Here is a 21,756-nt window from a genome sequence, read left to right on the forward strand (position 1 = left end):
CCAGAAATGCTCTTGGAGACACATGATGGCTGAATCAGTAAAGGAAAAAGGAACTCTCGAATATCCTCATTCTCACTTCTTCAAAGAAATCTCCATCCAACACAAAGATCTACTGAGGTGCAAAAGGAAGAAAAAAAATGGAACAGTAATAACTACAACCAACATAACTGCTGTTTTCAAAGAGCTTACTAACTGCATCGGAAAGCAAAAAGTAGAAGGTAATGGGGAACTTCCCTCAGATTTGTAGGTGAAAGAACAAAGCATTAAGTTCAAACAGCTTCCCATGAAAATAAAGGCGATCAGTAAGAAAAACACAGTACTTAGTGTGGTCCAACATAAATAAACAAGAAGTCATCAGCAAGCCATTAAAGTCCATGTACAGAAAAACTTTTATTCAAAAAAAGCAGAAGTGCAGATAGGTTTTATTTAAGAATTTAAATCTTGCTTTAGTAGGGAAAAAAATAATGCCAACATAGAATTAAATATCTCATTTAAATAAGTCATCTAAGTGAACCAGAGTCATTACAAAATATTTTTACTATGAAAAAATGTTTCCATCAAGTATTGTTACCATAATAATATCCAATGCAAAGTAAATAAAAAGTAATTCGCCACAAAATTCAGAGTTCATAAAATCTCTCAGAGTTTTATATGGCTTTTCCTCTTTTGGATTTAATTGTGTACATTTTTAGATGTAGAGCTGACAGAAGGCCAAAGGTGGCACAGAAATGGGCTTCAAGAACAAATATTTTCATGACAAACAACTGTCAGAAAAACAGCATCCTGTAAGAAAGATTTTTACAGAAAGTGTTCCCTTGAGCAAAGCAGGTGACTTAGAACTGTTTAATAAAGCTGAAAATACACAAAACTTTTACTATTTCATGTAGTCTCTTGTGCTCCAAATATTCCTCTATTAACTGAGCCATAAAAGACATTGCTTACTGAACATTTGGTGTGCTTTAATCGTTAACATGGGGGAAAAAATTTGCAAAATCTACATATTGTATCTCCCACAGGAATCAGCTAGTGGGAGCAAAATACAGCAAAGAATCACCTTCATCACTCCCAGTGGAAATCTTCCTGTTAATCAAACATGGAAAGAGGCATTAAAAGGGGAAGAGGTAGCATGACAAAAATAAAGTGCTTAGCAATGGCTTAATTTGTTAACTAGAGTGTATCTTTGAAGTCAGAAAGTTTATTAAAGTCATTCTTGAAAGTAAAACAGTTTTTATGCACAAGACAAATTGCGTTTCAGTGATCTAGTAGACTAGTACCCCTTAACTGTATTTCCAAAAAAAAAATTCAATCATATGCTCCATAAACACCTGAATCTGCAGTCTAGCTTATTAGAAAGATAAACTATGAACTATATGCAATTAAAAAAAGAGAAGAGTTAACTTTTATTACATTATAAAATCCTTTTTCCATTACAAAATGGATGCAGTTTCATGAGATTAACTGAAAATCAAACATCTCTATCGTGTAGAGGCGATCAATGAGCCTACTTGTTTAAAAAACAAAAACGTGATTTGTTGTATATATGAAGTTTTATTGATAGGAATGCAAATATAACCATGACATAGCACAAAAAAATGTTTGTAACATTTGATTATGAGAAAAATCCTTAAAACATCTGCAGTCATTTGTAACAGCTGCATTTAACATTTGAACCCATATAAACCTCAAAATATTCCTCTAGTAGACTATTGCAGATGGTTACTTAAACTGTGTCAAAACTTACAGTTAAAAAAATCCAGAAATACCTACTGTTTGTAGGTACTCTACTCCAGATATTTCATACAGTTTCATTTCAGAAAGTACTGACTATTCTTCGACAGAAATATAAATATTCCCATTTGTTTAAAAGTTGTTGTCTCCCCCAAAATGGGGTACTGCCCATGGCTAATTATCACCTTAGATTCAAATGAATGCAGATGCTTATTACTTACAAATTTTTGGTTTTAAATATGCTCCCCAGTAACATGATTCAACTCATGGATGCACATACCTGAGATACTACATTATCTGTATCTACTTTTTCTGGAAGAGATACTAAAAAGAAAGAAATCATCAGAATATTTAGCTGAAGTGTTCCATTTTCTTTAAGCCTTCCTTCCTTTCCAAGAACTTGTCAGCTAACAAAGTTCGTGAGAATGCCATACATCTTTTATTTATCTCTCATGTCTTCATTGCTTGCATCTGATCTGTTAAGAAAAAGAAACATTCAGTATTAACTACAAGTAAGCTGAATGTGCTATTTCACTTTTTGAATACATAAACCCAGTACGCCCAAGTTACAGAGCATCAATAGATATTTTTTGTGCTGTTAAAATGGGGGGGGAACCACTACTGACATTCCTCCATAGCAAAGCAGCTTTCCCCAAATATAGTTAATTAAACAGGAATAATCTTTCACAATCCAAATTTTATCATTTACAAGCTCATAAAGGAACTCGGATGAGAACAAAGTCTGAAAATTATGAAACACACATTTCAATTCCCTGCACACATTTCTGTTTCCACGTAACTAAACTAGAACTAAATCCCCCACAGCCCCGAACAACAAAGTTTGTTTTTGCATAATTCACATGGAAACATCCTTGCTCTCAGTAACCATGCTTCTCCATACAGAGAGCCTGATTGCCACTTCCAAATTTACTTCAAACGTTTTCTTAGTTAGCATAAATATATTGGATTCCCATTATAAAATGTCAATGTCAACACAGTTTAATTACAAGCAGTAGTAGGGAATGAGAGCTATGTTTAGACCAGCATGAGACAGGCTAGTTTTACTACCTTACTGATGATATGGTGTTGCAATAAAAATCCCCATTATGAAACATGAAAATAAGCAACATCAGCATTTACTGAGATAAAACAGGCAAGATCTGTCCCTTCCCAAATCAGCAAACCTATGAAGAGCTGCAAAAGACTTATAAACGAGTTTAGAAAAACTAACTGAGGAAAGCATTGATGTTAACAAAAAGAACTGTACAAGGTCTGTTCCTCCACTTAAGTTTATGACACCCCAAAGAAACAGGATTTAAGGACCAACATAACTTTGAGTCGTTCCGGTTTTCCCCCTGCAGTGCTCTATGAATGGGCAGGAGAATTGTACTAGAAACTGATTTTTGGAATTGAAATTAATTCTTCATCAAATGAAGGTACAACTGCCAAACCGCACACGCTTAGGATCAATCCAGTTCAAACGCAATCCCACTTACGCTTTTATGGAGGACTGAGATGGGAGCTAGTGGTTACTCTTTCAGGTAAAATCTGTGCATGAAAACTTTAGCTCAGGAAATTAGTAAGTTTAGCTATCCACAAGAAATGAATAGCTACGAAGAGCTTTATAAATAAGCAACAGTACAATCATCTGCGTGCAGAGCTTAGAAATCTACGTATACAACTCAGAAGGACCTCAAATGCTTGTCTAAATATGTATGGCAAAATATTTAAGTAGCTTGATGCTATGTACAAAATCATCAGCTCTAAATTTGGACTGAAATGTAGAATTTCCCTCAAGCAGTAACAGAGATTCTGGAGACAACAGGAAGAGACTACAAATTGAGAACACTGCCTACAATTAGCAAATATGTGATTTGGAATCTAACCTCTGTGATACAAATCAACAGTGAAGGAAGTTCCATTGTAAGATGCTGCTTCTCCACTACAAAATTCTTAACTTTTCCTCTGCTAGGCAGCGAGTCCCTTTGGAGAGACTTTCCAGATACTATCCCTTCCTCTGCAAAGATTATCAAATGTTTTCATTCCTTAAAAATATAGTAAAATGAAAACATTTCCAACAGTATCCATGAACAAGTGGAGACAACGTTAATCAGGTACAAAAATAGATATTATTTAGATGCATCTTTTAAGGAAATTAATGGCACTGAATCTGGTACATCGCTGACATCTAGTGGCTACCACAGCACAGAACACTTAGCCAGACAAAACACCTCACACACATTTTCTTCTCAGACTATACTACACTACTTAATACATTTACAACGTAACCAATGTATGGGGGGAAACTAAAATAAGAACAATACCACACTTCACTATTCTATACATTTAGCTGCACACGAGGACGAAAGAGACCAGATCCTTACCAAAATGCAACAAAAGATTATACATCAAAAGATTATACATCAACCACACCAAGTTCTCAATTGAGCGTGTATGTAATCATTGTCTAAGCCAGATCTCTTTTTTATGTAGTTATGAGTGTCTGCATACACTAGAATCCTTGTAATGTAAGCTGGTTAAAAAATTGAAGTTGAATGATCAAAAGCAATGTATTTACTTTTCTAACCTGCTTATTCACTATTTCCAAATACATAACAATGAGATATGGAAAACTGGTACAGCAAAATAAGAATAAATTCAAGTATGAACTCAATTTCTGCTACACAAATTGGAGTTGAAGAACACCATGTACCATTATTTCTGCAATAAATAGTTCTGCTCTGTTTGCAAGAGGATGCATAACATTTCATAGTATATTTTTGGCATAGGATCTGATATGATCTTTACATGTATATTAAGGGGATAAATGAAAGGTGAGTATGAGATACAGCATCAATACTCACTGTGTGATTTGATCTGACAGCAGAAGTGGACAGAAATAAAACAAAGGAAATAAAGAAAAAACTTAAAAAAAATCAGAGTTGAACAGAATGAAGACAGAGCAGTGATTATGTATTCAATAGTTTACCTTGGAGCCAGTCCACACCTTCCTGTAAACCCTCTCCCTTAAGAGCATCACTGGCACTGAAAGAAACAAATGAAATAATGAAAATACTGCAGTAGTATCAGCTTTATCACTAAAACTACAGTTTTCAGTATTGTGAAGTAGTATAAACTACAGTTTACTTTACCTGGAGAAGACTGCTTCTCAAATGATACATTCTAGAGTGCATTCCTAATAATGGGAACACCATTTTAAGACATGAACTACTTTATTTTGAGAAACTGCTCTAGTTTCAGGCAGAGGAATCATTCCTAGAACATGAGGGGCTCTAGAAGAGCACCTGCACAAGTGAGAGCCACACTGTATCTGCTGCAAATAAGCGACACCCTCTGCAAACAGTGCTACAGACGACGTATTTACTGTCTACAATAACACTGATGAAGTAGCTCTGTTCCTTTTCCCATGCAGTTTCTATTCATTGTGAAACTGTCAGAATACAGGCAGAAGCTAGTACATAATGCATACAGACACCCTAGAACTGCCGTGAGAATAGGGAGGGTCTGAAAGAGTGCAACTGTGTAAGGCTCCTCATTCTGCAGCTTATGAAATTTAGCACAGTAGCAAACTAGCACTGTTACTGTGGTTATCTATAAAATTATTTTTCAAGGAGCTTAAGAATTCATCAATGTAAAGCTGAGACCCCAAAATAATACCCAGGTAAATCAAATTTAATAGTAAAGGGCATAAATGAAGATTTTATTTCTCAGCAGCATTTATTTCACTTTTAATACGTAATATCAAAGAACTTCAGTAAACCAAAAATCTAACATCCGTAAAGCACTTACGAAAGAGTTGTTTTTTTTTCTTTTCCCCTCTGAATACAGAGGAAATTGTTTTATTTATAGGAAAGCTTTACATTCTGAAGAAAAGGAAAGATATAGTTTCACTTCCCAGCAAAAATAGTTGCAGCTACTCTTCTGATAGGAAAACTTTGATCTCAGTGTAGTTTTCCATTTCATTATTTGAGTAACAGATCTCTTGTGAAAATTTTCAAGTCATGGTCTATATGGAAGCACTGTGCATTTAAAATAAATTTCACAGCTAGTATTATAATGCTTCTACTCCTTCCACATACAGCAGCACAGCATTTTATCTGGCTTAATTAGTTTGTATTACATAGTGAGTGGCATGAGAGCGCTAGAATATGGATCACAAATGTTTACACCAATAAAAAGGAAGAAATAAAAAGAAAATTTACCAGATATGCCAAGGCTTGTCTTTGATGTTTTCTAATGATAATAACTGAGATACTTTCACAGATGATATTGCATCCCTGAGGTCCATCTTGTTAGCAAAGAAAAGAATAGGCAGCCGACGGTGCTTAATATCTAGGAATGAGGAGAACTACCGTGATAATGTGCAATGCTATCTTTGCAAGTAATAAACTGCAAACTATAAAAGAAGGTATTTTGCTCACCTGTAACTGCAACACTTTGAAGACTGCATCCTACCAAGATGCCTGCTGCTGGGTCACGAGGCCTCTTACGCATGCTTCAAGAATGCCCACAAACTTCCAGGGAAGCTTTGAGATCTTCCACCCACCCCTCCCCTCTACCTTATATAAAGCTGTACGTATAAATTGCTGGTAAAGAAGAGCAGCAGGACTTCAAATAGCTCCCTGCAAATGCTACGCATCTCTTCTTCCCAATGAAGATTCAAAATGTAAAACACATGTTAAAAATGACTTGCAGTCATTCATATCCTCACAAAAGCAGATGCACATGAATAGTCTGAATTATCCTTTAACATCTTGGAGAGCATCCCCAGCTTTCTTAAAACACCATGAAACAGGAAAAAGATGCGTGCATCTGGACATCTCTTGTCCTACTTTCACTTGAACAAAGACTTCACTTCCAGAAGCTTGTCTCAGTCAGCAACAGGAACCACAGAGCAAACCAATGACCTTGACACAATGCCAATCTCTAGCATCCCCATGCTGGCAAAAACATAAGCCTCTCTGATTACCACAAAAGGCAAAGAAGCCATTGCAAGGAAACAAGGTATACATCTGTCAGTTTGAAGAGAACAAAAAGGAAAAAAAAAATACTAGCAAAAATTACAAGCTAAAAATTTTTCACATTATTAAAAGAAGAGATTATAAAAGAAAAATCTAGAGTCAATCAATTCTTAATAGGAAAAGATCTTAAAAAAAAAAAGATGAATGTCAATATTACTTAGAATAAGAAAAGGATGTTTCACACAGGAAATAAGCTAAGGATTTTTTTGGAGACTTAAATACAAGTCAGCTGACTCTGCTAAGGAAGGTGGCAGACAACTACCCCATCCCTTAGATGTTTGCTAAATATGTGTGTGCTAATAGCCACAGATATTTATATTTTTCCTACCTTATTACATTATTTCCAACTATGCTATATTCACCCCTCCTACTTCCCCTCCAACTTTTGATGTTTATTACTGAAAAGCTAACATTTTCTTGTTAAAAATACTTACTAGCTAGCACATTAAGAAACACCACAGATGTGTGATGGGCACATAATATAAAGAATATCAAACATATAGAAATTTTGTTTTACTTTAGAAGCATGTGCTGGAGGGCAAGTGACCTAAGAGTCACCATCTAAAGAGGTAATCTAAAGACTATGATTCTACAAAATGCTCAAGTTTGATAAACAAAATAATATAATAACAGTGACCATTAAACAAGATGTCATGTGTTAGTGGACAATACACTCTACAACTGAAAAAAAAAAGACGGTTCTGATCCATGAAACAGTCCCAGCTAGTACAACTTCTAACACCATTAATGCTTCATGTAACATGCTCTCTTTCACCTGACCACTTCAGAAAAAAGATGGCAAAAAGAGGTGGAACTTCCTGTTATACTAAAGGATTGCTAAAATATTCAGGGACTTCAATCCACATATAGTTGTTAACCAGCTTCCACTTAAATCTTAAATAAACACGTACATTTGAGCCAAGGTTTGCAGAGGCAGAAGCAAAGAGCAAAAAGTAAGGTATGCAGAGGAAGAGTAGAACAAATGGCTTTAAACTGGAAGGGTGTAGATTTATACTAGATACCAGGAAGAAATTCTTTACTGTGTGGGTAGAGAAACACTGGAGCAGGTTGCCCAATGAGGCTGTGGTGCTCCTTCCCAGGAAGCATTCAAGGCCAGGATGGATGGGGCTTTAAGCAACCTGGTCTAGAGGCACTGGGGTGGGATGAGATCATCTGTGATCTTAAAGGTCCTTTCTAACATAAATTCTACTATTATTGTAATGAAGCAGTTGTACGTTGATTCAGTTAAAACCCACTTTTATCAAAGATTACGTGCTCTGCTTCTCTTAAGACCTGTTATAATTCAAAACAATAAAACAAGAACACTGCCACTGCACTTGACACAAGCTGTTCCAAGGGAAAAATATAGAATTGACTTCCCCTGGTTCCAGGAAATATTCTAGGAAGCCACAGCCACAATCTTTCAAAACTAGAAGACATCAAGTGTATCAAAAACTGAACAGTTCTGACATATGAGATCAGTGATCAAAACTTGCTAACAAAACACCCAACCTAGGCTTGTATATCCTCAGCCTTAATATTTCTACAACGTACTATAGCAGTCTTTGTCTTTTATCCTTAGTTTTCCATGGTTTCCATTTTATCTACAGAATCACCTTTTAACAAATGTGGTTAATACCTGCTTTGTTACAAAATTCCTTAATCCACAGGTAATCCACCTTCAGCCCTTGGTTCACCTTTACCCTCCCCTTGAACTTTGCGAGGCTGACATTTCCATGCATACATTTGAAGTAACCCACACTGCTGGATGTGAAGCAAAGAGAGCTCAGTCATCATCTCACACATCTTTGCTGATGAATTCATGTATGAGATGCAGTCTGCATGGAAAATGAAACCGTAACAACAGAATTGGTCCTACCACATATCACTATCCTTGGTTAGAAATACAGAAGCCAGCTTCTCCTTTCTCACTGCCAGCAAGGTAACTTCCCAAGTTAAGGCTCTACTAGGTAAATAAACACGAAAATGCAGTACAATTTCACTTCTAAATTTCCTGTATGTAGTTTTACACTCTATCTACTCAGAGCAACTACTTCCTATCCTGAAAGTCAGTCAAAATTGCATATTGCTTAGAAATAAATAAATCTGTTTCCAATAATTTTGCCCATATATTGAAAAGGGAATAATAGAAGAACTGACTGATCTCAAAACTTAGAAGAATGCAGACTCACATAAACAAACAACTCCATAAAACCAAGTGCCTTATCACAAATCCTCTCATATCTCCTTCCATCCAAGTTATTCTTTTATAAGCAATTGAAACTGACTGGTAAAATTGTATTTGTGATAGCCAGAAATGGGGATTATCAGAAAAAAATTATTAAAAAAAAAAGATGAGCTTTAAAAAAGGAAAGTTATATTAAAGGAATTGACCATCTTCACAGAAAAAAAAAAATCAGAATTTTTTTGGTGCGTATGTTGGTTATTGCATTCAGGCAGCACTCTAGCTTCCAAGAAGTCAAGATCTGCTCTGTTACAAACTAGTATCATTTTTGTTATACACTGATTAACAAAAGATGAGTCCAACTCAATGTATCCGACTGAGGTACGACCAGTTTGTAAAACACAATAAATATACAAAAAAGAAAAACCCAAAAAACTTACCCAAGACTACTGTTCTCATTCTAGTATTCATGTACATCTAAAATGTTTGTAAGATACCCAGAATGTGTCAGATAAGAAGGGCTGTTCCTACAACAATACAACAAATATGGAGACAGAAGGGGAAAAAAAGTCTCCTCACCTGGATGATTCAGAAGAGTGTCAAGTTCTTCTTTGGCCACAACCATTCTTAATTTGTCACTGCTATCAATGACAAAAATAATGGCTTGGCCTTCTCTGCATAACATAAAAAGAGCAAAGAGGCAAATTACAGGTTCTCAGACTATTATTAAGGCTTCAGAAGAAACACCAGAAAAGGCAAACAAACCCCATTTTTTCCTCTTATTTTTCTGTTGTTATTTACCATTAACATCTGAATCCAGTCCTACTTCTGAAATTGAACTTTTTGGTAACCTGCATAAATTCATTTGAGATATAAGATTGTTAGCTGCATGACTTGTGCAGGGTTCAGACCCTTTGGAAATCCTGATTTCACCACTGAGGTTGAAAACTGAACTCTAAAAATGTAAACTACTGCTATGCTCAAGAAGGATTTTTCATAAAAACCCTTTGTTTCCTACACTAAATTAAGTCTATTTAAAGAATAAACAATAAAAATTTGAATATTCTCCAAAGACAAAATGTGTGTTCACAGCTGTGTAACAGTAGGCACATTCAGATTTAACTTCTGCAACAGTCTGCATTAAGATCTTTTTTACCTTTAAAAAGTGAATGTTTTCAGCAACCTCAAATCATTATGACAACTTGCTGGCAATGTCATTATAGACAAAACATACATAAATGCATGCTATTCAATTCATGATTTCAACATTTTACTGATATTGTGTGACTTTGTATTTCATTTACTGAGACTTATTTGAAAGCAAACTCAAGTTTGAACAACTCAGGCAAGTAGCTATAGCAGACCCACAAAAAGTACTTTTAATTTCTATTTTAGTGCAATACTTATTTCTCCCTTGTTTAACATTTTTCTGAGACCATTACAGGTATTCAATCACCTGTCCCATCTATCTTTGTTTTTTTAAATCAACACACAGCAACAAAAAACCTCAGTCTCAGGCTTACTGAAAAAGAAATAACTTGTCTAGCCTATGACTGCATGAAAATGTTCATTATTTTCTGAGATACAAAAGAACTTCAACAATTAATAAAGCACCTGAATATAATGGATGAATATAATGGCCCACAAGTTTTTTAATGGCTTACTTTTTTCCATTAAAAAAAAAGAAAGAGATGAAGCATTAATCCTCAAATAATACTTTACGTTTCATGAAATTAAACATTCAATATTAATTTTTAAATGTTATTATAATCTCCGGAATAGAAAATACAAGACAATGTGTGATTTAATAATGTTCATCTCATATAGGTCAGCAGCAGATATTACAGAACAATGGAACGACAACCAAAAAAAGGACAACAGTGCCTTCTACCAGTGAGGCAATTCTCTGAGCACTGCATCAAGCCCTGATGCCTCTCATATGAGACCTGGACCTATTAGAGCAGGTCTAGATGAGCCCACAGAGACGGTCAGAGGGCCAGAGCACCTCTCCTATGAAGAGAATCTTGAACCGTCCACCTAAGAAAAGATGGCTCTGAAGAGAGGTCTTACAGTGGCCAGCCAGTGGCTAAAGGAGGCCTACAGAAATCATGAGAAAATCTTTTCAAAGGTATGCAATGATAGGATGAGGGATGGCATTCTAAACTAGAACACTAGTTAAACTAGATATAGATGAGATACTATGAAGGTATTCTTCTCTATGAGAGTGGTCAATGACTGCAATAGGCTGCCCAGAGATGCTGTGGATGCCCTATCCCTGGAGGTGCTCAAGGATGAGGCTTTCTTGGGAAGTCTGATCTAGCAGTAGGTCTCCATGGCAGGAGGGTTCGAACAAAAAGATTAAGGTTCTTTTCCAAACCAAACCATTCAATGTTTAATAGTCCATGAATAACACAATGTTATAAAGTATTGGTGAGCATTCTACTTAAATATCATTTAAGAATACTTGGTGAAGTAAGAAAGAATACTTGGTTTACATGTGCTACCTCATTCTCTGAGGCTCCTCAAAAAAATAAAAACAACACAGTCATCACCACCAAAAAACCCCTCAGCCATCAGTCAACGTTTGAGTCTTAAAGTCTCTTACCTACAGAGGAACAGAAAAGCAAAAAAAAAAACCAACTAATTGACCTTGGTGATTTCTTACAAAATTGAAATTTTACAGAAGAGCAACCTCAGCTATAGCACGTTCCTCCAACCTCTGAGGTAACAAGATGTTCCCATGAGTGTATTTATTAACAGCATACAAAATATATTTTTTTTTTTAGGAATTGCTTTTGTCGACAACAACCTCCCGTCAAACACAAGGGATAGGTCTTTTCTGAATCATTTCTGAACACTAGATGTAATTAGACTTCTGTCTAAATAATTTACATGCCAGCTAATGTGAACAGTAAGGTTTTAAAACAAATAATAGGCTTACTTGTAGTAATGTTCCCAGAGGTTTCTGTATCTGCCTTGGCCTGACATATCAAATACTGTAAAAGACAAACTGAAATGGAAAGAAGAAAATCAGACACAAGGAACAAAGTCAAACTATTTTCTCTGCTACACTGACAAAAAAAAAAAAAAAAACAACTAAAATCCCAACCATCCACAAAAAATTTGAAAACGAACCTGGGTACCGTACCTGTCCTCGATCTACCCTACTTAGCTATGTGGTCTTACCATATTTCACAACAGAAAACGTTTGTTTATTCCCTGCATAAAGAACTAAATCAATTATGAAAAATTGCACTGAATACATAATAAGCTACCATTCAGCCTTTCCTTTTACCACATTATTACTGAATGTTGCTTATAACATTAAGTAAATAAAATCCGTAGACTGTGAGTATCATTAAAGTTGGAAGAAACCATGAATATGATCCAGTCCAACCATCAGTCCATCACCACTATGTCTCTCAGTGCTACATGTACACAGTTCTTCAACACACTCCACCACCTCCCTGGGCAGCCTGTCCCAGTACCTCACCACTCATTCTGAAAATAATTCTTTTCCAAATACCCATCCAACCTGAACCACCCTTGGCACAACTTAAGGCCACAACCCTATGTCCTATTGCTGCTACCTGGGAGAAGAGGCCAACCCCTACCTCACCACAACCTCCATTTAGGCAGTTGTAGAGAATGATAAGGTCTCTCCAGAGCCTCCCCTTCTCCAGAACAATCCCAGTTCCCTCAGCTGCTCCTTGTAAGACTTGTAGTCTAGACCCTTTATCAGCTTTGTTGCCTTTCTCTGAACATGCTCCAGGGCCTCAGTATCTCTCCTGTAGTAAAGTATCCAAAACTGAACACAGTACTTGAGATGTGGCTCAGCAGAACTAAGTACAGAGAGACAATCATTTCCCTACTCCTCCAGGAGTATAGTATACTATTTCTGTAGTAGCCAGGATGCCATTGGCATTCTTGGCTATATTGCTGGCTCATGTTCAGCCAGCTGTCAACTTACACTTCTTCTGCCATACAGCTTTCCAGCCACTCTGCATCAAGCCTGTAGCTGTGCATGGGGTTGCTGTGGCCTAAGTGCAGGACCTGGCACTTGGTCTTATTGAACCTCATACAATCAGTCTCAGTGCATTAATCCAGCTGATCCAGATCCCTTCCTCCCAAGTTGGTTACAGAAGATAAAGTTGGTCAGACAGGACCTACTGAGTCCATGCTGACTAGGCCAGATCCCCTGGTTGTCCCTCAGATGCTGCATAATCACACACAATGATCTGCTTCATGACCTTCCCAGGTCAGACTGACAGTAGTTCCCCAAATTCTACTTCCAATACTTTTTGCAGATGGGATCTCATTTGCAAGTCTCCAGCCATCTGGGATCTCTCCAGTTGACCAGGGCTGCTGACAAATAACAGAACACGGCTTGGTGAGCACTTCCATCAGCTCCCTCAGTACTCTCACGTGGATTCCTGTACTCATGACAGTCTAGGTGGAATAGCAGATTGCTGAGTGTTTCCTCAAGATACAGGTTTATTCTGCTCCCAATCCCTGTATTCCAGCTCAGGTGGCTGAGTACCTTGAAGATAACTGTAATGGCTGTTAAATACAAAAGCAAAGAAGGAACTCTCAGCCTTTTCCTCATCTTGGTGGTAACATTCTCCTCCACATCGAATAAGGATGGAGATTCTCCTTTCCCTCTTTTTGTTGTTAATGTATTTTTTAAAAACTTTGTTATCTTTCACAACAGTGGACAGAAGATCTAGCTGGACTTCTGCTTTTTTAATTTTCTCTTTGCATATCCTAGCAACATCCCAGTTCTCATCTCAAGTTGTCTGCTCCTTCTTCCAAAGGTGGTAAGGCAAAGGCTCCCTTTACAGCAACACCAGTCTTCTCCCCTGCCAGTTCATCTTATGGCACACAGGGATGGCCTGCTGCTGCAGCATTGAGATTTGCTTCTTGGGGAACGTCCAACCTTCTCAGATCCCTTTGTCCCTCAGGATTGTCTCTCAAGGGACTCACCCAACCAATTCAGAAAAGTCAAGACTTAAATTACACAACCTATCTTAACTTCTGTCTGTACACAGAGATCAATAGCATCAGAAGAATTCTGTAGACAAAAATAGCCTTATAAAAACAACAAAAACCCGAAACACTCCACCTTCAGAAAAACATCACATTCTGGTTAATACCAGGTTACTGCAGGTGATCAAGCTACAAAAGATAGGCTTTTCCAACTGGAAAGTTTACCCGAATACTAAACTCAAAATCAACTTACAGAACACTATAATTAAACTTCTGAAATGCCTACAAAAGCAATACTGAAAGCAAAATTAAGCTTCCATGGTTTGGGAAGTCCCATATGTTCCCAAAGTGATGGCAATACCAAAATGAGGAGGTCCAGAAAAATAAGATCCCAAAATATCCTTTCCAGTCTGTATTCTGACATGATTAAGTTCTAGACTAACTTCCTTAGTTCTTAGCAACTCCTAAAATATGTCTCGATTACAACACTAAATTCAAGAGAGTGTGTGTATATATACATATATATATAAAGATCTACATTGCATAATCACAGATCATTTCTCCTATTACAGGACCAGACTAAAGGAAAACAATATAGAGGGATTTAAACTCACGCACAGCCAAACCCAAAGCCTGTCTTATGTGCTTTACTGAGAAATAACCCAGCTGTGAGCCTCCTGTAGAAACAGAAAGCCCATCAATACCACATATCAGTTAATGAAGACTGTCTGCACCCATTAAAAAAAAATACCGTGAAGGTTACAGAATAATAAAATAATATCTAACGTTACTTCCTTGAAATATCTTTGCCTCACCACATCACTTCCATATATTCTAGCTTTTCTAATAGCTTGCCTTCACTGAGTCAATAACCTCTTCCTTTCCTGATCTTTGCCCCAGCCATCTTTACACTGCTAAGGCCATGACCACCATTTCTCATTTAATGAGATTAGACTGCAAGCTCTTCAGAGCCTCCTCAGTGAGAGCACTTAATGGAATGCAGGTTACCATCTAAGCAACTGCCTCTCCTAGAGATTGAAACAGTGTTCCATTCTCAAACCCTTGAGAGAAACCAAATGCTCACAACTTTTGTCATATATACACTATTTTATAGAAGCAAAAAACATAGAATATATTCTACCAATGCCAATGTTGAACTGTGACTATGACTTCTGGACAGTACAGCATTATAGCAAACTGCACAGCATTTCATTAGGCCACCACTGATTATATTCAACTATATCATATTGAAAGAGTGATGCGAGTCAACCACTGTGTATAAATTATTACAGTTAAAAGGGAGAAAATTAAAGGATCCATTACCTGGATGTCTTGAATTTCTCTATACTGAATCCTATCGTTGGAACAATGTCTTGTGTTTGAGCCTTGAAAGGAAAGCATAGATTTTAAAATCAGGTTAAGAAGCATGTAAATATTGAATTCTATTGGAAACAACATTACATCACACATCTATTTTTCCCAATACAAAACATGTAATGGTAACCAAAAGCTTTTTATAAATCCAGATACTGTATATTCAAGGTTGTGCATTTTCTTGAAAAAGCAGTGGATGCAACTGGACAAAGGCCTTGCAGATGGAGCACATTTCTGCCTTAAAAGTGAGATCTCACTTTTCTACGTTAGGCTGTATGTGTATGTGTGGAAAGAAATAAAGATATGTTTATATGTTTTCAAGCAGAGACGGTCAGAGATCTTCTCCTCCATCTGAACTGCCACAAGTCCATGGGGCCAGATGGGATCCACCCAAGGGTGCTGAGGGAGCTAGCAGAGGTGATTGCCGAGCCACTTTCTGCCATCTATCAGCATTCCTGGTTATCTGGAGAGGTCCCACAAGATTGGAGGCTTGCCGATGTGACTCCCATCTTCAAGAAAGGCCGTAAGGAAGACCCGGGGAACTACAGGCCTGTCAGCCTGACCTCGGTATCAGGGAAAGTTATGGAACAGATGATATTGAGGGAGATCACACGACATGTGCATGGCAATAAAGGGATCAGACCCAGCCAGCACGGGTTCACCAGGGGCAGGTCGTGCTTGTCCAACCTCATCTCCTTCTATGACTGGGTGACCAGACAGGTAGATGAGGGAAAGGCTGTTGATGTAGTCTACCTGGACTTCAGCAAGGCCTTTGACACGGTCTCCCACAGTATTCTCCTAAGGAAACTGGCAGCCCGTGGTGTGGACAGGTTCACTCTTCTCTGGGTGGAGAACTGGCTGGAGGGCCGTGCCCAGAGGGTAGTGGTTAATGGAGTTAAGTCCAGCTGGCGTCCTGTAACGAGTGGTGTCCCCCAAGGGTCAGTTTTGGGGCCCATCTTGTTTAATATCTTTATTGATGACCTAGACGAGGGAATTGAGTGTATGCTCAGTAAGTTTGCAGATGACACAAAGCTGGGAGGATGTGTCAAACTGCCTGAGGGTAGGGAGGCCCTTCAGAGGGATTTGGATAGGCTCAACAGCTGGGCTGAGCTCAATGGGATGAGGTTCAATAAGACCAAGTGCCGGGTCCTGCACTTTGGCCACAATAACCCCATGCAATGCTATAGGCTTGGGGCAGAATGGCTTGAAGAATGTAGAGAGGAAAAGGACCTGGGGGTGTTGGTTGATGCTCGGCTCAACATGAGCCGGCAGTGTGCCCAGGTGGCTAAGAAGGCCAACAGCATCCTGGCCTGTATTAGAAATAGTGTAGCCAGCAGGAGCAGGGAGGTGATCATCCCCCTGTACTCAGCTCTGGTACGGCCGCACCTCGAGTACTGTGTTCAGTTTTGGGCCCCTCACTACAAGAAGGACATTGAGGCCCTGGAGCGTGTTCAGAGAAGGGCAACAAAACTGGTGAGGGGTCTGGAGCACAAGTCTTATGAGGAGCGGCTGAGGGAGCTGGGATTGTTCAGTCTGGAGAAGAGGAGGCTCAGAGGAGACCTTATTGCACTCTACCACTTCCTGAAGGGGGGTTGTGGTGAGGAGGGGGTAGGCCTCTTCTCCCTGATAAGTAATGACAGGACGAGAGGGAATGGCCACAAGTTGCGCCGGGGAAGATTTAGATTAGACCTGAGGAAGCATTTCTTTTCTGAAAGAGTGGTCAGGCACTGGAATGGCCTGCCTAGGGAGGTGGTTGAGGCACCATCCCTAGCGCTGTTCAAGAAGCGTTTAGATGAGGTGCTAAAGGACTTAATTTAGTAGTTGGGTAGAGATAGTGATAGGAGGATGGTTGGACTAGATGATCTTATAGGTCCTTTCCAACCTTATGAACTTATGAACTTAAGTGGATGATAATAGTGTAGAGACTGCAACCAAGGTCAAAACTCAAAATACTTGTGTACACTGGGACACATGGTTAACACAAACAAGTCTGCACAATATCCCATGTCTCTTTGATAAATGAGGGTATACTATATATCTATCAAAATGTCAGATGAGCAGTACTCGACATGTACCACTAGGCTGGAGGGGTTGGCCTGACACTGGCAACAACACAGCAGTCATAACACAACTGCCCAGTCGTAGCTCTACTCAAACTACCAGATCATGGAAAGAAATCACCACTTGCCACAGGGAAATGGGGAAAATGTAAAGCATTATCAATAGATCTGACAAGTAATCAGGCTCACTGCTGAGCTACCAAAGTTAATTTATCAGCTGAGTTGGCATAACAGAATAGCTCCTTTAAAAAGCGGTAATATTGAGCAGAAAGAAAGGTCACGTTTAGATTACAGAAAGATCCTTAAGTTATAGAGCTGAAAAGGTGACACAATCCCTTCACAAACCTCCTAAAGCCCCTTATTAAAAACTCCATTAAAGCAGTTGACTCCTCACATACAAATGAAACAGCTTAGTTTATTCGTCTACCTACAGCTTTATTACGACAGCGGTATTTCACCATTAGAAACAATTTAGTTCACAGTTCTTACAAGAGAAAAATCTGTTAAAGAAATAACACCTCTTCTATTTCAAATGTATTTACCACAGGAACTGCAGGCAGGCAGTTGTTCTAATTGCCAGACAATTGACAGACTGCTCCCACAGCAGGGTAGCAAGCTGCGCTTAAGAAGACCTTGCCAGACCAGAGCTCAAAATCATCTGTCATGTGAACTTCCTAAAACCAATTTCATAAAGTCTGACCTAATGATATTTGTTGTATGTTAAAGAATTTGTCCTGTCTAGCAGTGATATAGGACTTCTGTAAGCTGTATGCAAAGCCACCCTCCTAAAAACATCTCATGAGATGAAAACATTCAGAAATAAATTCCCAATGCATGACTTACAGTAAAGCAAAGAAGAAATAAGTTCTGTTTACTTGAATAATTCTCTCAGAACCTTCCCTTATACTGATTGGTGTGATAAATCTTGAAGTGAGCCTCAGCTCTGGTTAGGAAACCTTTAATGCTTAAAACACAACACAAAATCCTGCTAAAATGAAGGTCTCAAAATTATATACAATTTGCGTGATTGAAATTGTAGCAGTTCCCTCAAATGATTGGCAACATACAGTAAGCAGTTTCACAGTCTGAAGAGGAGCAGAATCTTCATGAAGTTACATTTTTAAACATGGCCCAATGGTATTCTTCAAGAAAATTTCCATGGAAGTTAATAAATAAAAGCTGTGTCCTGAGATAAACAGCAAAATAAAATAAAATAAAATAAAAAAATCACAACATACCAAACTCACGCAACCAGGATACACAGACCTCTTCCTCTGAACATGCCCATCAATATTATTCTATTTCTCCTCCATAAACATAACTGAAACCAAGGCAAGCCTCCTTTAAATTTTGCTCAGAGTGCTAGACACTAACTGGACCAGCAAAAAATTTTCACTGGATGAATTGCAAGCGTAAATGTTATCTGTTTTGGAAGCTACTCTGCCTCAGAAATGCTGAAGTCTCCAGCTACTGTTCGTCTTCCCACTATTTACTATTCCATTATCTGTCATATTTATTATTTTTCAAGAAGACTTCAATAAAGCACGATAAATGTAAGCTAATACAAGTTGTTAAGTGACTTTTTTAATCTGCAACATTCGGCACATCAGCCCTAACTGAAGTTCTCTAACATTTAAGTAACTTAACAAAGGTGTTCCAGATCTCAGTAATCACAAACCCTTTCTCACAGAGGGGTTTTTAACCATTAATAATGTTGGTTTCTTGGCAAACATTTTCATAATATGCATGTGGTTGCTTACACTTAGTTTTACTTAGTTTGGTACTCTTAAGATATGTTTGTTTTATTATACTAAATGAAAGAACACATCTTTTATTACTATTTTTTTTACAGTTACATTCAACATAACAGCATGCAAAAAAAACCCCAACAGTTTAAATAGGCATCAACTCCTCAGTAAAACATTAACAGTAAACAAAATAGGCTACTTACATTTGAAGGCTTAAGTTTGTTGATGATGGTTGTTTTGCCACTGTTGTCCAAACCAAGGCACAAAACATGAACCTCCTTTTTCTTCAGCCCAAGCCACCCTGCTAGCTTGTCAAACAATCCCATAGTCCTGGGTCAAACACAGACGGATCACCTGCCGTTCAGAAGATACCAGGAGGGATTAGCTGTTGGAAAAGGACTACACAGACAGCAGCACTGGCACAGCAGGTGGGCATGTGGATAATAAGAAGCCCTTAAACTTTTTGAAGGACAACATGAATAAGACTTTGCACAGACACCGTCGCAGCAGGTTTCCTCACTGCGCTAAGCAAATGGAGAGCCTAAGCTGATTACAGCCAAGAAGCCCTGGCACGAACGAGATCGGCTGCTTATAGTTGTGTCTACGTAAAGGCACCGTCCTCAGTTTACTGGGCAGAGATGCTGCCGTGGTTCCAAGCAACCCCGGTAATGGCACCACACTGACACCTCCTTACTTGCCACTCAACACACAGAAAGGGAGTAAAGCACATTTTACTTCAAACTATCCACAGCCTCTCAGCCATCACAACTCAAACAACAAAGTAAATCATTTACCTTCTTCACAGTGCTGCTATGTGACTTGTTGCCTGGAAGCAGAGCACTCTGTCAATTCAGTTCAAACTCTAATTGTAATGGGCTTTGCCAATATTAGCACATCAGTTGAGATTCCACGCGCCCCAAATAGAAACCCTGCTTATACCAGGTTCAGCATAGCGAGCCAGACAACACCACATTCACCTGTGTGTCACCTGGAAGCCAAAGCTCTGCTCCTGCAGCAACACTGACCAAAGCCAGTGGGCAGCTGCACTCCAGGAGCTTCCATCACACCTCCTGCGGGTCACCCAGCCTTGCACACTCTGCTAAGAGGATAACCCTCGTCTACCCTGAATCAAATCCTCTGAGAACAACTTCCCCTATTAGCTGAAATCAAACAACTATGACACACTCAGTAACAAGGCATTTAATTAATACCGAAGGAAGCTGGTATGGCAGTAACCCAGAGCAGCTGCATGTGCAACAGATTAAACAAGTCTGACATTTAGTTACAGCTGTTCCCTCAAAGAAAAGAAAATATTATGTGTTCTCTTTTAACTCCACTTACCCTATGCCCAACTCCATATGCTAATATACATACAAGCATTGAAAGCAGATTAAAGCTTACTGTTTATTATCAAGTTCACTTGACAACCCTCTGCTTGAGAAGACATTACTTTCTAGTGTAATCTTGAGAAATATCTATAAACCCTAGAGGTGAGGTCTGCAAAATAAAATCACAAAACTTCCAATAGGAAACATTTAAGTACAAAGCTCTGCCAGCTAACCACAACTTGAAGAGTACAGAACAGAATGCAACGCTTACACATCACGACCCACAGCAGCACAGCCCGGCACGGCACAGCCGAGCTCTGGAGCTTCCTAGCTAGAGCAGCCCGGGCCCGGAACGGCCCAGCACCTGGAACTGAGAAGCCGCAGCTAGGCCCACCCCCGTGCCCAGCAACAGGCAGTGAATGCGAGCCGCTGCGCCCCCAAGGACAGCCCCGAGCCAGCAGCACTGAGCTCCCTGCCCACACCCCCTCGCAGAAAGCCGACCCGACAACAGCCACAACCACCAAACCCCCACCACAACACACACCTCGGCCTGCGAAATATCGTCCGACCCCCTCCGCCGCCGCCGCCGCCGCCGCCGCCGCCGCCGCCTGCGCCGTTGCCGTGGTAACCAACGCTGCTTCCGGGGAACTCCCGCGCCCGGCGCCGCCTCAGCGCCACGCGAAGCCCCGCCCCGTCGCACCTCAGGGTGCTTTAGGCCGCGCTTTCGTGCTAACTGGGTGTACGGGCTTAAGGGGGCGGACTGAAAGTAAAATGCAGACTTTTTCTTGCCACGTGCCCGCGCTTAAGTGCCGTAGTTGGGGGGGTGCTCGCCACCTCTCTGGGCAGCCTGTTCCAGTGCCTCACCACCCTTACTGAAAAATACCTTTTCCTTTATATTCAGTCTAAATCTCACCTCTTTGAGCATTAAACCATTCTCCCTTGTCCTATCATCACATTCTATGCTAAAGAGTTTGTCCCCTTCCTTCTCACAGCCCCCTTTTAGACACTAAGAGGCCATCCTGGCTGTCGTTAAAAAGTCGCGAGTTTATGCTGGACCACATGAGTTTCCCCCACTATTTCACTTCTGTTCAAACAATTCATAGGACTTACAGAATGCTCGTGTTCACCCAGTGTTCAGGTTCAGTACTCTGCACTGCAGGCCCTACAGAGACCCTACAAGGTCAGGAATAAATGGATGCTGGGAAGAGCCCAGCACATGAACTGACCCTTCTCTTTTGCAGATGTACAGTGCAAGCCAACACCTCGGTCCCTTTAAATCCCCTTGTTACAATCTGTTATCCCTGT

General features: G+C 39.3%; 1 protein-coding gene across 2 annotated transcripts; it reads right to left on the reverse strand.

Annotated features, from left to right (window-relative positions):
• Positions 1-423: 423 nt before the first annotated feature.
• Positions 424-21,049, reverse strand: ARL6 (ADP ribosylation factor like GTPase 6). 2 transcript variants are annotated; one of them, XM_065741880.1, is made up of 9 exons: positions 20,992-21,031; positions 19,918-19,949; positions 19,327-19,477; positions 15,265-15,326; positions 11,897-11,965; positions 9,535-9,629; positions 5,952-6,081; positions 4,718-4,773; positions 424-2,204 (listed from the first exon to the last, which is right to left on the reverse strand). In XM_065741880.1, the coding sequence occupies exons 3-9, from the start codon at positions 19,447-19,449 to the stop codon at positions 2,179-2,181; spliced, it is 561 nt and encodes a 186-aa protein (XP_065597952.1). In that variant the 5' UTR covers positions 19,450-19,477; positions 19,918-19,949; positions 20,992-21,031; the 3' UTR covers positions 424-2,178. The 2 variants fall into 2 exon arrangements, with proteins under 2 accessions (XP_065597952.1, XP_065597951.1); XM_065741879.1 differs by lacking the exon at positions 19,918-19,949 and having other exon boundaries at positions 20,994-21,049.
• Positions 21,050-21,756: the final 707 nt, after the last annotated feature.

Source organism: Cyrtonyx montezumae, unplaced genomic scaffold, assembly GCF_038088225.1.
Source record: "Cyrtonyx montezumae isolate F1298 unplaced genomic scaffold, pur_monq_1.0 scaffold_3, whole genome shotgun sequence".
In the NCBI taxonomy this organism is placed as follows: Eukaryota; Metazoa; Chordata; class Aves; order Galliformes; family Odontophoridae; genus Cyrtonyx; species Cyrtonyx montezumae.